The sequence below is a fragment of the Pezoporus flaviventris genome, unplaced genomic scaffold (genome assembly GCF_033815535.1).
Source record: "Pezoporus flaviventris isolate CSIRO_AGI_PZ_B2104156 unplaced genomic scaffold, CSIRO_AGI_Pfla_v1 ptg000034l, whole genome shotgun sequence".
Classification (NCBI taxonomy): Eukaryota; Metazoa; Chordata; class Aves; order Psittaciformes; family Psittacidae; genus Pezoporus; species Pezoporus flaviventris.
In genome coordinates, this window is record NW_026892582.1 from 2,705,544 (window position 1) to 2,719,745 (window position 14,202).

The 14,202-nt window shown below is 45.2% G+C and overlaps 1 protein-coding gene across 6 annotated transcripts in view; it reads left to right on the top strand.

The window, feature by feature from the left end:
• Positions 1-10,982, top strand: part of UNK (unk zinc finger) — a 49,800-nt gene extending 38,818 nt beyond the window's left edge. For 3 of the 6 annotated variants that reach the window (XM_061462002.1, XM_061462003.1, XM_061462006.1), the window contains 5 exons: positions 669-770; positions 2,241-2,429; positions 5,262-5,443; positions 5,992-6,249; positions 6,635-10,982. In XM_061462002.1, the coding sequence (XP_061317986.1) occupies positions 669-770; positions 2,241-2,429; positions 5,262-5,443; positions 5,992-6,249; positions 6,635-6,790 (887 nt within the window). In that variant the 3' untranslated portion in view covers positions 6,791-10,982. The remainder of the gene's footprint in view (positions 1-668; positions 771-2,240; positions 2,430-5,261; positions 5,444-5,991; positions 6,250-6,634) is intronic. The other 3 variants (XM_061462004.1, XM_061462005.1, XM_061462007.1) reach the window with 3 other exon arrangements.
• Positions 10,983-14,202: the final 3,220 nt, after the last annotated feature.

Sequence of the window (14,202 nt, forward strand, 5' to 3'; positions counted from 1 at the left end):
TTCCTCTTAGGTACAGGGTTTTTTTGTCACCTGTTTTTGTTTCTTTTTGTTTTTTCTCTCCTCCTTCTCCCTCCCCTCCTGCTTTTAGTCTAACGTTTCTGAGGTGAAATTACTAATTTGTTAAAAATAATAATAGAGCAGGTGAGGGGGCATGTGTGGGATGAAATTCTATTGATCATGATTAGTGATGAGGCATGTTCAAATAGATGTACCGTTTGCAGGCATTCATAATCTTTATTTTACACTATCTTTGAATCTCTGATGTTTTTCAAGTGTTCCCTTCTACTGGAATTTCTTTTCTGAGTGGGTCTTCAGCAAATTATGGACACAAGCCAGATCCAGACATGTGATAAGCCAGTGTTACTGCATATTATGGACAGACTCAGAAGAACAGTCTGGGGAAGACTTATGGGAACTGCTGTTTTCATATATTTAGGAATACTTTGAGATGAAAAGAACCGGATCAGACAAAAGAACCTAAACTCAAAAGCTGCCCATGACACTTCTGCCAAACCATTTAAGAACAGCATCACACAGGGCAGAGAGTAGGGCCGTGCAGACTGACAAATAGAGAGCAAAAGCTCCTCTGCATGTAGGCTCTTTGGGCCATCCTATCTCTTGAAGTTGTTGGTCCTTTATAACATAATTGGTACCTCTGTGTCTGGCAGAGTCTGCCTTGGATGACCTGGACCTGAATGAATTCGGAGTGGCTGCCCTGGAGAAGACATTTGACAGCAGCACAGTGCCCCACACGAGTGGCATCATGATAGGTACATGAAAGCAACAGAGCTTTCTTTATCTTCTGCCAAGCAGTGTTGCCCAGTCACCTCAGTGGAGCCAGCCCAACAAAGCTCTAAAACCAGTCCCAAAATAACATCAGTTAAAACAGCAACTATAACAAACTCTGGCAACCACTGAGAGTCTTTGAAGTGAAAGCTTTCCCTCATTAACTAGCAGAGCTGAGTTCTTGCCATTGGGCCCAGGTGTCTTGGGGATGTTTCTTGAAACTGAATGGGTCTTGATATGTTTTTTTTTGGGGGGGGTGGGTGGGTGTTGGTTGGGGCTTTTTGGGGGTTGTGGTTTTTTTTGTTTTTTTTTTTTCTTTGGTTTTTGGAAGTGTGTAAGTAGACTCTAGAAGGTATCTGATACCTTTAAAAACAGGCCAAAGTATAGTGATTTGCATCTTAAGTAGAAAACTCTCCCTAGCAGTAACAGGAAACTCACTGACCTGTAATGCTATCCATTTGTCACAGAGTGTCATCATGGTCTGCTGGTTTGATCCCTGTAATGTCTGTCTCATTTTAATATATGGAAGTATTTTAAGGCCACTTCTACCTGTGTAGTTTCTGGCTACCCTTGCTGTGTAAGACAGGTTTTTGAATGGGAACTACTTTTGGTTGCCTGAAGGTTTACAAAGGAACTACACTCCTGGAGCTGTATTGAAGTAGGAAGGGACTTACAGAAGGAACCCTGAAGAGTATCACTTCTGCTTCCCTGTCAAAGATAAGAGTGTGATTGGAGAGTTTACTGTACATGTCTTCTGCTGCTACCCATCTGCAGTGGCTTAGAGATGCTCCATACTGCTTTTTCCTCTGTTCACGTCAGGTCAGGGTGTTACCTGGCGAATATCTAAGGGAGACAAGGAGAGAGTGGGGAGCAGGGCTGAGATCTCCCTCAAGCTGTGTGTGGCAGACAGAATGACCTCTGGGTAAGGGAAGTGTGATGTCTTTGGAGGTTTGGCTTTTGTTTGTTTGAGGCTGATGGATCTGGGCACTCAAGTGTGTCTAAAATGACTGAAGCTTGTTACTGATTTTTAGTGGTTAAGATCATGACCTGACCAAGCATGATAGTTGTCTTACTGCAGATTGTTTGGAAGTGTTAAAGGCAGAGGAACACGTTTTAGGACTGAAATGTTCATTGGAAAGTATTTCACCAGATGATAGCAAAATTCATCTTCTCTAGACTGATAGGGACTGAACTCTCCTCAGAAAACCTTTTGTTGCTTTGGCTGATGAAAGAGTAGTCCATTGAACTCTGGATGGTTTCTGACTATGTGGGTCATAGGGTGGCAGCCTTCTCTTAAAGGCTGAAAGGGGAATGGAGTGTGATGGGAAGCAGAGGGAATTCTGAGGGGCTTAGGGAGGAGAAAGGGAATCCAACGCCTTCTGCTCTGAACTCCTGCACTGTGCCCATACTTCATGTTCATACATAGCCATCCTCTCTGTGTGTTCTTTGTCCAGGTGGGAGTTTGCTGCAAAGTTCTGCTCCTGTAAATATCCCCGGGTCACTTGGAAGCTCTGCCTCCTTCCACTCTGCCTCTCCTTCTCCACCAGTCAGCCTCTCATCGCATTTCCTTCATCAGCCCCAGGGACACTTAAGCCAATCAGAAAGCACGTTCCTGGGGACATCAGCTTCTCATGGATCATTAGGTAAATGCACAGTGTGTGTGTCCCCCATGTACATGCCTGTGTGTGCCATGTAAGTATTTTCTTTTAAGTTAGCTTTAATTTTAATGTATTGTTTCACTGCTGCCATTTGTATCTCTTCTCATGAGAACAGCTACAGTACTAGGAGCTGCTTTACAGAAAATCAGCTAATGGCTTGTGAACAAGGGAGGAATTCCCTCTGCTTCCCATATTTCTAGGCTGAGAAGAAGGGGCAGACAGGTTAAGTGACTTACTGTGGTGATGATGGTCAAGGAAAAGAGCTTTGCCTTTTCCTGCCAACAATGCTGTGCTGAGACTTTGCTTCACATAAAACTCAGAGTTGAATCGTCAGCTTTGCTTATATAAGGTGGGAATTGCAGTTTGCCCTTAGGACTGCTTGTAGATCAGATTGACTTCTAGGAGCTCTAGAGCAGGCTTGGGTGATTTATTTTTTTTCTCTCCTATTTGGTACTCTGCAGCTCTGCAATATGGACTTTGAAAAAAGTTAGTGTTTCAGCTTCAGCCTTTTCCCCTTTGTGCCGCCTTCCACCTTTGAGGATATGTTTTATGAAGGACTGTGAAGGGATGAGAAACTGCTTTAAAGCTCCACAGCTGTATCAAGCACAACTGGGAAGTGAGGGGCCAAATAGATTTTATTATCTAGACACAGGCTTACCTCGGGAAATAAAACTAGGCTCAAGGCTGCAGTGACAATAGCTCTGCTCATTTCTGTTAGTTCTCTCTCTTGATACTAGATGTAAATGTTTCTTCAGATTTGAGATACACTAATCCTTATATTCAGCTTAACTTCAGATAGTGATTACATGCTTTTGCAATCTGTTTCTATATACACTGTGTAACTGCATCCCTTGTTTGCATAGGCCAGAGCCATGCTGCCATGCCTTGGGATTGCTATTTGTTTGGCTTTAACAGCTTTAAAACTTACTATAATAAGAAAAGAGACATCAGAGGGCATCTCTGCTAGTAATTAGTGTTGAGGCTGGCTGTTTTTCTCTGTTTCAGTAAGAAAATGAAAACTTGCTGAAAAGGCCTGCTTTCAATTTCAGAAGAAACAAGTTAAGCAGTTATATTTGTCTTGACCATGTATTTATGCAAACAAAACCCCAAAAAGAAATGCAGGATATTCACAAATGTATTAAAGTTTATTTTTAAGATAAAAGTTAGATACTTTCTTGTAATACAATAAAAGCATTTTGCAAAGGTTTTGGTAAGATATTTAAATAGTAACCTAGCAGTTGGGAATCTGGAATCTCTCTATTCCACGTGACTTGCTGAGTGCACACAGATTAGTGTGTAGTGTGTGTAGTTATTACTTATTTGTATTGCAGTTGAGTTAAAAATACCTAGTCCTGGGCTAGTTCCCACTGTGCTAGATGCGAAATGTGCAGAGAAGGCATTCCTGACCAATGTAAGTGTAAAATGAGAACAGACTGAAAGAGAGAGTACAAAGGAATGCCAAGATAAGCTTGGTCAGCATTATGGCAGAATTTGTGGCTTGCCAGCATCCTGCTTAGTGCTAGGTTCCCATTTGAGAAAACTGAATTATTTTAAAACAAAATGTGAATTGGGATTCCGTGAGCACACTTCAGAGCAGCTGAAATGGATCTGTGGTAAGTGGCTTGAGCCGGCAAAGATCCCTTCTTGCTCTGCTGAATGACTTGTCAAGGCACCTAAGCCCTTAGTGAAGACAAGTCACTATTTTTCAGCTGCATTTTTCCACAACTGTGTCTTGGGTGGATACCAAAAGGGAAGTTGTGAGGGTTAGCCCTCAGCCAGAGGGCTTAGGCCTCGGGGCTTGTCAGAAACTGTCAGTTTGGTGGCTGCAAGATCAGAATTAACAAATACAACCAGATCTAGGAATGTCTGCAGCCAGTGGTAAGCACCACTGAATGAAAATGACTTCTCCATCAAACTGGTGCATGTCTGTGCGTAAGAGTCCACTCGGCAGCTCTGTCTTGATAGTAGCTTTTCCTACTAGTTTTCCCCTGAATACAAAATGTAGATGCTTATTTTAAGTAGATTTTTTTTGTTGTTGCTGTTATTGTTAAAAGAGGCTGTGAAAAATAGTGTTTTGCTTACAACTGTTTTTCTACTGCTTTGTCTCCTAAGCCTTGAATTTCTTTCTGAAAAGAGAAATTGTTTGGACAACCTAAACTAGGGAAGTGGCTAGTCAGTCTTCTCCAGTGCCAATCACTAGATTTATGCTAGAGCTCTGCTGGGGATGAAGCTCGCCTCCACTTGTTTATAAACAGTGTTTTCCAGTTGGTTCTGTTTCTTGCATATGCAAACAGTGATGACATTGGCACATATTAGTCTCACTGTTTGGGAAGTGAGACTCATTTCCTAAGTACCAAGCTGAGGATACAAAAGCATATGTTTTCTTAGGGTATATATGAGAAGAATCATCACCTGGACTAGTTGCATGAAGCAGCCTGGTCACCAGTGCTGATGGCTGTACTGCACACAAGTGGGAAGGCAGTAAGCAGTTCACAGGTTCTCATATGAGAAGGGGAATTCAAGCTGGTAGTCAGCTCTGCTGTAAAATCAATATTTTTAAAACCAGCCTGGTTCAAAAGTTGCCTCCACTCAGTTTCTTGGATGCTACCTTTATCATCAAAGATGAGGCCTAATGGTGTGAAACTTCCCCTAGTAAGTCCCTTTATTGCAGACTCCTGGGTACTGGGGATGAAAGTAATTCTTAAGATGATCTTACCTTTCCTGTGTACACATTTTTGAATCCTGGATTTCACAGGGGTAGGGAGGAAATGGGGAAATTGCCAGTGATATAACCCTCTCTATTTCCCTGTGAAACAGGTTTAAATGGGATGAACAGCAGCATATGGGAACACATTGCTTCAGGGAGTTTTTCGCCCAGTACCTCACCTGCATTTCTGTCAGGTCCAGGTGCTGCTGAGCTGGCACGGCTACGGCAAGAGCTGGATGAAGCCAATGGCACAATAAAGCAGTGGGAAGAGTCTTGGAAACAAGCCAAACAGGTACTTAAGCACCTCCTGAGAAGAGAAATTAGGGAATGTAAAGGAGTAGAAGGGTGTCAGCATTTCACCAGGAGCTTTCCAGGCTGTGAGGTGATGGGAGGGACTGTAGGTTTGTAAAAACATTCTCTTAAGCAATCTTATTCTTCCCTCTCCCATGGCAAGAGGGACTGAATCACTGCGCCTGATGTATTCAGATGCTGGAAGTGCAAGGCCAGGTGTCATACAGATGGACTGGAGTGCTTGACAGTCTTGGACGTTCCAGTTGACTTAGTTCCATAGCAATTTTGCCAATGTGCAGAGTTCATCCCCTTCATGGTGGGAGCCAAATATGTAGAACCACAGCCCAACCAGATGTCGTATTTGGGATGAGTGGAATATTGAAGCACAAAGCTCCAAGGATGTTTCAAAATCTGGGAACAGGGCAAGTTGGACAGAATTCACTCCTGGTGTAGAGTGTATGGAAATGGATTATTTTGCCTTGGATCCTCTTTTGGAGGACGACCAAGTTTTCAGACTGCTTCTTTTGCCTTCTTTGTTGGAACCTGTAGGCTTGTGATGCTTGGAAAAAGGAGGCAGAGGAAGCAAACGATCGCGCCAACACAGCTAACATGGAATGTGAACTGGCCCGGGAGCAGAGGGAAGCCTTGGAGCTTCAAGTGAAGAAACTTCAGGAGGAGCTGGAGAGGATCCACACAGGCCAGGACCCACAGTTTCTGTGCTCCTTCGCTGACCTGGAAACGCTCTCACTGTCTTCACTTTACAACCTTCAGAAACAGCTTCGGGCAAACCTGGAGAAAGTTGATAAGGTGAGTGCCAGGCTTTGTTTGGAAGGGATTTGCTCTCTCTACTCCTGCATATCATGGTGCTTTTCCCTTTTCTCAGGGTAGTCTGTCAAACCAATTCTATGTGGATGTAGCCAAAGTGAGGTTTAGCCAGCTTATGGGAAAATACCTACATCATCTTTGTGCCTAAAGCACAAGAGTTTAGGTCAGTCAAAGCTGTTCTGTTGATTCTAAAGGTCCTAAAAGACATTGTGCTGTGCTGGTTCGCTTTTGCTTCAGGTGAATAGGTGGACACCTGCAGGTCCCTCCCCTGCTGCCTCCTTGGTGTTCCCCAACTGCATAGTGCAGGACAGCAGTCCCCCCTTGTGACTTTGATGCTTGTGTTTTGTCCTGTCCCCCTCTCTTGCAGGCGGTATTTCAGATGCAGTCAGTGAAATGCCTTAAATGTCAGGAGGAGAACCGGGTGGTGTTACCGTGCCAACATGCAGTGCTGTGTGAAACCTGCGCCGAGGAGGGCGAGTGCCCCATCTGCCATCCCAACAGGCCCCACCCTCTCCAGTCGTGACCTTCCAAGGACACTTGTTCTAATCATATCATGTAGAACTTTTTAACTTTATACATACGTACATATATATATGTATGTGTATATATATATGTATATATGTGTGTGTAAGTGCGTGTTTGTGAATGTGTATGTATATGCACGCACACGCACATACACACACAAAACAAAAATTAGTTGCAGAGCACTTTTTAATATTTTACATCCTGTATCTAAACTGCCCCTCACCTGCGCCCCATTAATTCTAACTCTTGAGGAACTTTGAGAGCTGTTTTTAATACAGATCAAAGGGCCATTTGCAAAGAGTCTGTGTTTCTCCTCTTTTCTATTTAGGTGATAACAAATTTTTGACTATTCCCAGAAGTATTTAGAGTGGGCAAGAGGGGCTTCCATGTGCTTTCCAGAGGAAGAGTTACAATCACAGGGGGGATCAAGGTGTATTGAGGTTACTAGTTCATGTCCTTGGTCGCCCTGCTTTTTCACTGACCCAGCTTGGTTAAAGCTGTCCTCCCTGATGGAAGCTCTGCTGGGTGCCTGCCTGGTGGGCCTTGCAGCGCTGAGCTCTGAATGTGCAGGAACTTTGTCATTTAATCAGCAAAGTTCGCTTTTTAAATTTTTTTACACTCTTTGTATATTTGTATGAAAAGAAGAAAAGAGGGAAAAAAAAAATGATTTGGATCGAGCACAAGCCAAGCCCCCAGATTCAGTGGCTAGTGTTCATTGCCGGTGCAGCTGACATGTTTCAAGTCTGAGCAGCCTTAGAATTATTGTATTTGTGTCAGCTAAAGGCCTTTATGAAGGAAATACTGATGCAGAGGTTGGTTCTCTCTAGGCCCTCCTTTGCCTGGTGGTTCTCTGGAGACTTTTTACTGTTTCAGACCAGATGAATTTTGTTTTAGCCACAGGGACCTGGTTCGCAGTCACTGCTGAAATGCGTGAAACAATTCCAGGCACTCTGACGTTGATGATGTTGAAGAGTCAATATTGCCTGTGTCAGCCCCTCCAGAATGGTTTGTTGGACCACTGGGTCCAGAAGCCCTCATGCTAGAAATCATGTGTACCTGTGGTGACAGAGAAAGTCCAGCGTGACAAAGAAATGCCATCAACTTAGACCTGTCCAGTAGCTGAGCTGTGACTTCCTTCACCCGTGTGTCTGTTGGGTTTTTACATAGGGTGGATTGCAGTAACCTGCTGGGATCTCAACCAAAAGGCCGCTCAGTTGATGAAACATTTTTATTTTGCACAGGGATGCTGCCTGTGCTACGCCTCTCTGGCCTGGAAAAGCACTGGAACCTCCAGCAGCCCACTGTTGTAGGAAAACAGAATTTTTACTGGAGCCTCTCAGAAGACTTCATATTTAATGCAAAGACATAATTAGGTTTGCTTCCATAATTCCACCTTTCCTTTACATGGAAAAGGGTTCATATGCATTCCCAGATGATCTCTAAGTGCAGCTCTGTGTAGTTCTTTTTATGTTTTTCCCATTAACTTGTTTCTGGTTTTTTTTTTGGCAAAAATGCTTTTTTTTTTTTTTTAACTTTCCATGTGTATTTTATTGTAACTAGCATCAGGGTTTGGTTTTTTTTTAATTTTTTTTTTATGGAGAGACAGTGTTGAGTGACTATTGTGGCTATGTTGTTTGGTTATAGCCTTTGAATGTTTGTGCTATGGGGCAGTGCATCTGCCTTGATCTGATCTTGAGAGACCTTTAATGAAAATATGTGAGCATTTCTTAGGAAAAATATAAAAGGGGGGGCCTGGAAGAAGTGGGGAGAGGAGGAAAAAGCCCAGTTAAGATAAAAACTTACTATAATTTTTGTAACTAACTTAAATCATAGGAAATAAAGTCTTGTATCAGGTCTTTAATATTTATAAGAACCAGAACAGCTCAGCCTCTTGGCTATTGGTTTGTAACACTTCGTATTAGCACGGTGGGTTTTCTGCTCTCCTGCCTCCCTGTGGGACTCTTCAGGGTGGTGCTGCCTTTGGCTACCCCTCTTCTTCTGACTTAAGACAACACTACCCTGGGTAGAACTGTCCAGCACCCACCTGCATGACTGCATCTGACTTGCACTGGGCCTTTTCCCTTTGTCCCTTCCTTTCAGATAAAACTTTCAGATGTCTCGGTGGGACTCCAAGTCCTGGTGTGATGCAGGCTACTGTGTCTAGGGGGAAAGGAGGTATTTTCCCCCCGTTTCCATAGGGCATATTGCTTAGGCAGGGGAGTACAAGATAAAATCCAGGCCAGAGAAATCATGTTTTTCCCATTTGAGTAAAAGCGTTTCTCTGGTTTAAACTTATACTGAAGGACCAAAGGATTCAAACCTAAACTTTCCATTGGCGCACTGCACTCATGGCTGAAAAGCCTGAAGGAATTAGCACCAGCCTCTTCCCTTGCTCCCACCCCATTGTATCTCAGCACTCTCTTTGCACAAGCACATACGCTGTTTCTCACTTTCCTTTGGTTCTTCAAGAAACACATCCTAAATTGAGGTTTCTATCAATTTCTCTGCTGCTTTTAAAAAAAATATAAATCTGAAATGTGAATTATTTTCTGAAGTATCAGTTGGAAAAGAGAACTTTCATCTTTGCATATTTTGTGGATATCTTAGAGGGCCATTTCCATGACAATTTTATAACCAAGGGAGGGGAAAGCAAGGGGCAGGGGCAGCATTCCTGACCCACTCCAGCAGTGGTTCCTGCCTGCCCTGGGCAGGAGGGATGGGCCAAAATCACAGCACTGCTTTTAAGTCTTTAAGAGTCTGTGGTCAGCTTTTCTGTGGTGATGTGCCCATGTTATGTACTGTCAAGGTTCCTTTTGAAGCTGGAGCTCCCTTTTACAGGACACAGAATTAAGAGGGCTTTTCTGGCCATGCTTAATAACAAAGTTTTGGTCCGCAAAGCTTTTGCTGAGCAGCCCAGATGGCTATTGGTGACCAGCCATGACTCTGTCTGGGCCCTGCTTCTTCACCCAGACTCCTTATGGATAATGGGATTTTCCTCCCCACATTTTTGGGAGCTTCAGAAGTGTTGACCTCAGTAACTAATTGTGCAGGTTGGATGCACAATTAGTCTGACTTAAGAACTGGGGGAACAGATTCTTAATTGTGTTGTGAAACCACAGTATCTTAAAGAGCAAACTTACACATTATTATAAAAAAAGAATATAGAAGCAGGTGGCTTAAGCCAACACCACCCTGGGTAGATGGACATCAAAAAGCAAGGGCGATAGCCAGGAGCTGAAGAATTTTGTCAGTGCTTTCGACTAACAGGACCACTTTTAGGTCACCTCTGGCCTTAGATGCTGTAGCCATCTGCCACCTGTGGCCAGGGCACAGTGGCACAGGAGGGACCAGGCGAAGGTCTTGGAGCTGGAGCATGTTTTTCCCCTGAAGGGGGGTGCTGTAGCCAGTCCCCTGCTGCAGGGTTTTACACTTTCTGTACATCTCTGAAGCTGAACTTGAGCCATCTGCAAGGCTTATGCAGCTGAGACAGTGAAGAGAAGCCTTTACCCTGTGAGGAGGTGTGTAATGCTGGACAGGCTTAGTAATTCATTGCTCTTCCACCAGCCTCCTCTCTTTTTCCTCATCTGAGAAGGAAGAATATTACCAGTGTTTTCCTCCAGAATTAGAATAATCCTTGGAGTGATGGCCAACAGAATAGATGTTACTGATGTAAAACCTGATATTTTAAAGGTGAGGTATTCCTGCAAACTAGTGACTGCATCAGAGAGATTTCTGGGGCTTCCCCACTCCATAGCTTCCAATGTTAAAACAAAATAAATACAGTATACGTTTAAAAAAAAATAATAATAATACACACTGCAGTATTTCTGGTGGCAATTCTTGACCAGGCTCATCCCCAGGAGGAGGGGCACTGGGCAGAAGCGCCCCTAGTCTGTGTAGAAGTTGGCAGAATGGTGATCGGTGCTGTGTAAAACGTGTTGTTGATTCCATGTATAGAACTGTGATTTCAGCTGTTGTTCTCTCGTACTCTGTAAATACGTGTTTTGGCTGTCGGATACCCGGTTTAGACTCTTTTTCTTGGCAGAGTGAATTTGCATGTGGGGCTGGAAAGAACTCGATCTGTGTCACAGTTTCCAAGGGCAGAATGGGTTTTGGTTTGTTTGGTTTTTCTGTTGGTTTTTTTTTTTAGATGACAATAAATTTTTATTTTTTTGCTAAGAAAAAAGAAATCTGCTGAAGTGTGTGTGTGTGTGTGTGCATGGAGCCCAGGGCGGTTGTGCAGCCCTGTGCCCTCCTGAGGGCCTCAGGGAGATGTGAACAGTGGAACCCTCTGAACAACAATCTAGAGCCAGGTTTGCCTTCTCCCTTTCAGGTGCCTAAGAATCCCCTCTGGATCAAGCCCCATTTCTCAGTGTAGGTTATGGGTGGGTGGGATTGCCCTTCACCTTTATGGTCAAGATGCAATGGAAGCGGGGGGGAAGTGGTGGTGCAGTGTGATTGGGTGGGGAAGAGAATCATAGAACCAGACTGGTTTTGGGTTGGAAGAAACTTTGAAGATCATAGAGTTTCAACCCCCTTGCTGTGGGCAAAGGCCATTGTCATGGTTTGAGTCCAGTCAGTAATTCAGAAAAACCACACAGCCGCTTGCTCACTCCCCCACTTCCTGCCCTGGCTCCCAGAGGCATGGGAAGGAGAATCGAAAGAATGTAACGCCCACAGGCTGAGATAAGAACAGTCCAGTAACTTAAGGTATAACACAAAACCACTGCTGCTACCACCAATAATAATGATGATAAGGGAAATAACAAGGGAAGAGAATACAACTGCTCACCACCCACCGACTGTTACCCAGCCTGACCTGAGCAGTGATCTAGCCCTTCCACGCAACTGCCCCCAGTTTCTATACTGGGCATGACGTGCTGTGGTATGGAATACCTCTTTGGCCAGTTTGGGTCAGGTGTCCTGTCTCTGCTTCCTCCTGGCTTCCCCTCCTCCCTGGCAGAGCATGAGACTCAGAAAGTCCTTGGTCAGAGTAAACATTGCTAAGCAGCAACTAAAACCATTGGTGTTATCAGTGCTGTTCCCAGGCTGAAAGTCAAAACCACAGCACTGCACCAGCTACTAAGGAGGAGAAAAATGGCAGCTACTGCTGAACCCAGGACAGCCATTTAAATCACCCAATTTTTATTACAGGGTATTAGTAGTAGAATAAAATTTCATAGGCTGCCTACCCCCTTCCCTCTTGCATTGTAATATTTTGCCTCTGTTGGGGTTCTTTACCAGGTGATGGGGGTTTCTTCTTCCTCAATCTTACATTTGCTAGGAGCTGGTTTTGTGTGCTTCAAGCCATATCTTTTCAATGCTTAGGCTATTCTCCTCCTGGTCCATGGGGTTAGTTAAACAATCCAAGCATAACATTTATTTCTTTCTCTGTAAAGGGTATGATTTCTTTTTGGGTGGGTCTCACACAACTGCCTGGAGCTGAGCAAAGCATTTAGCTACACTACCTTGGATAATAAAGTACGAACACCCCCAAACCGGAGGTTTGCCAGTGTCAGCCGTTCTTGGGGCCACACTGGTTGCTGCGGTGATGCCAGCTTGGATGATGGGCAGCCCAGGGAAAGTTAGAGCACAACCATTTTAAACTTGGAGCTAAACCCAAACAACACCCAAGGCTCAGCGCTGCGAAACAGCCTTGCAATGGAGCATGAGGCCAGGTGCTGGCGGATGCCAACCCCAGATACGCTGCAGGGGGGCAGGCACGGGGCTTGTCCTCACTGGGAGCAGCAGCAGCAACCTGGGATGGCATCTCCTCTTCTACAAGCAGGGACCCTTCCCCAGAACCTTATTTCTCTGCAGAGCTACAGGGGGGTGGGGAGGGGCTGAAACGAGTGACTTAAACCAGCAAATGTTTCCTTGTGAGCCAGCAGCACCTTAATCCTCTTGCTTCGGGTTTGATTGAGCCTCACCACATCGCACAACACGAAAGGAGCTCATTGGGGTTTTTCCCACCCCTGCATTGAGAGCTTGTCCTGAGCTGACCCTGTGATTTCTCTGCCCAGCAGGTTCTCAGGCGCCTGGGAGGGTGATGCTTCTAATTTTCCAGAACATGGCAGCTCCCAGGTACCTGCTGCAGCTCAAGCACAGCACCCCCTTGGAGGATGAGGGCAGAGGGAGCTCCCCATTTATTATTAGTAATGACTAGTAATATATGCAGCTTAAATGAGCTCCAAGAAGCACCAGCAAATAGAATCACAGAGTAAGAATCATTTAGGTTGGAAAAGACCTTTAAGATCATCAAGTCCAACCGTTAACCCAGCACTGCCAAGTCCACAACTAAACCATGGTCCCTAAGCACTGCATCTACACATCTGTTAAATACCTCCAGGGATGGTGACTCCACACTGGGCAGCCTGTTCCAGCGCTTGACAACCTTTTCAGTAACAGTTTTTCTGATGTCCAGCCTAAACCTCCCCTGGTGCAACTTGAGACTGTTTCTTCTCATCCTGTTGCTTATTACTTGGAAGAACAGATCCACACACACCCACCCCAGCCCCCAGCTCCATCCTCCTGTCAGGTGGTTTTACAGAGCAATAAGGTAGCCCCTGAGCCTCCTGTCCTCCAGGGTGAGCAACCTTTGTTCCCTCAGCCACCCCTCGTAAGACTGCTGCTCCGAAAGCATCACCAACCACCTCACCCCACATGCACCCTGCAGTGCTCCCACCCCTGCCAGAGGGACCCAGGTTCCCAGCACAAACTGGGGGCAACACCAGGGACCTGCTGCTGTGCCTGGGTTCTGGGCGGCCCAAAGCACCCTGAGGTTTGGCTGATGGGGCTGCCCATGCTCCTTCTTGCTGCAGATGATGCCCAGTGCAGGTGGTGGTAAAATACAAACCCCAAGAGCTATTAACATTTTTAAAAGAAAAACAATCATGGGATGAGAAAGCCAGACTCGCTTTCTGCAGTGAGGTGCCAGGTCCAGTGCTAGGCTGGGCAGTAATGGCTCCTGCTTTCTCCCAGCACTGCACAGCTGGGGACTCACAAATCTGCACGGGGTCCTTCTTTCGTCATCAGTTACCACACACTGCCTATCCTGAAAGCCTTTTGGCCAGACCTTGTGCTTATGTGTGAGTCACAGACCAAAACCCACCTCCGTCCTGAGCCAGGCAGTGGCAGCTTTCCTGGCTGTTAGATTTATACCTCGGTGTAGGTGATATTTTGCAATGGTCCATAACTCAGAACAACACCACCTGAGTCCCTGCAGAGGAAAACAGCCCGGCTGGTTTAGCACGGCCAAGCCCTTGCCCAAACTGATAACTCCGAGGGCTGGAGCAGCTCTGCTCTGGAGCCAGGCTGAGAGAGCTGGGCTGGATCAGCCTGGAGAAGAGAAGGCTCCTGAAGGGGAGACCTGAGAGCAGCTCCAGTGCCTAAAGGGGCTGCAGGAAACCT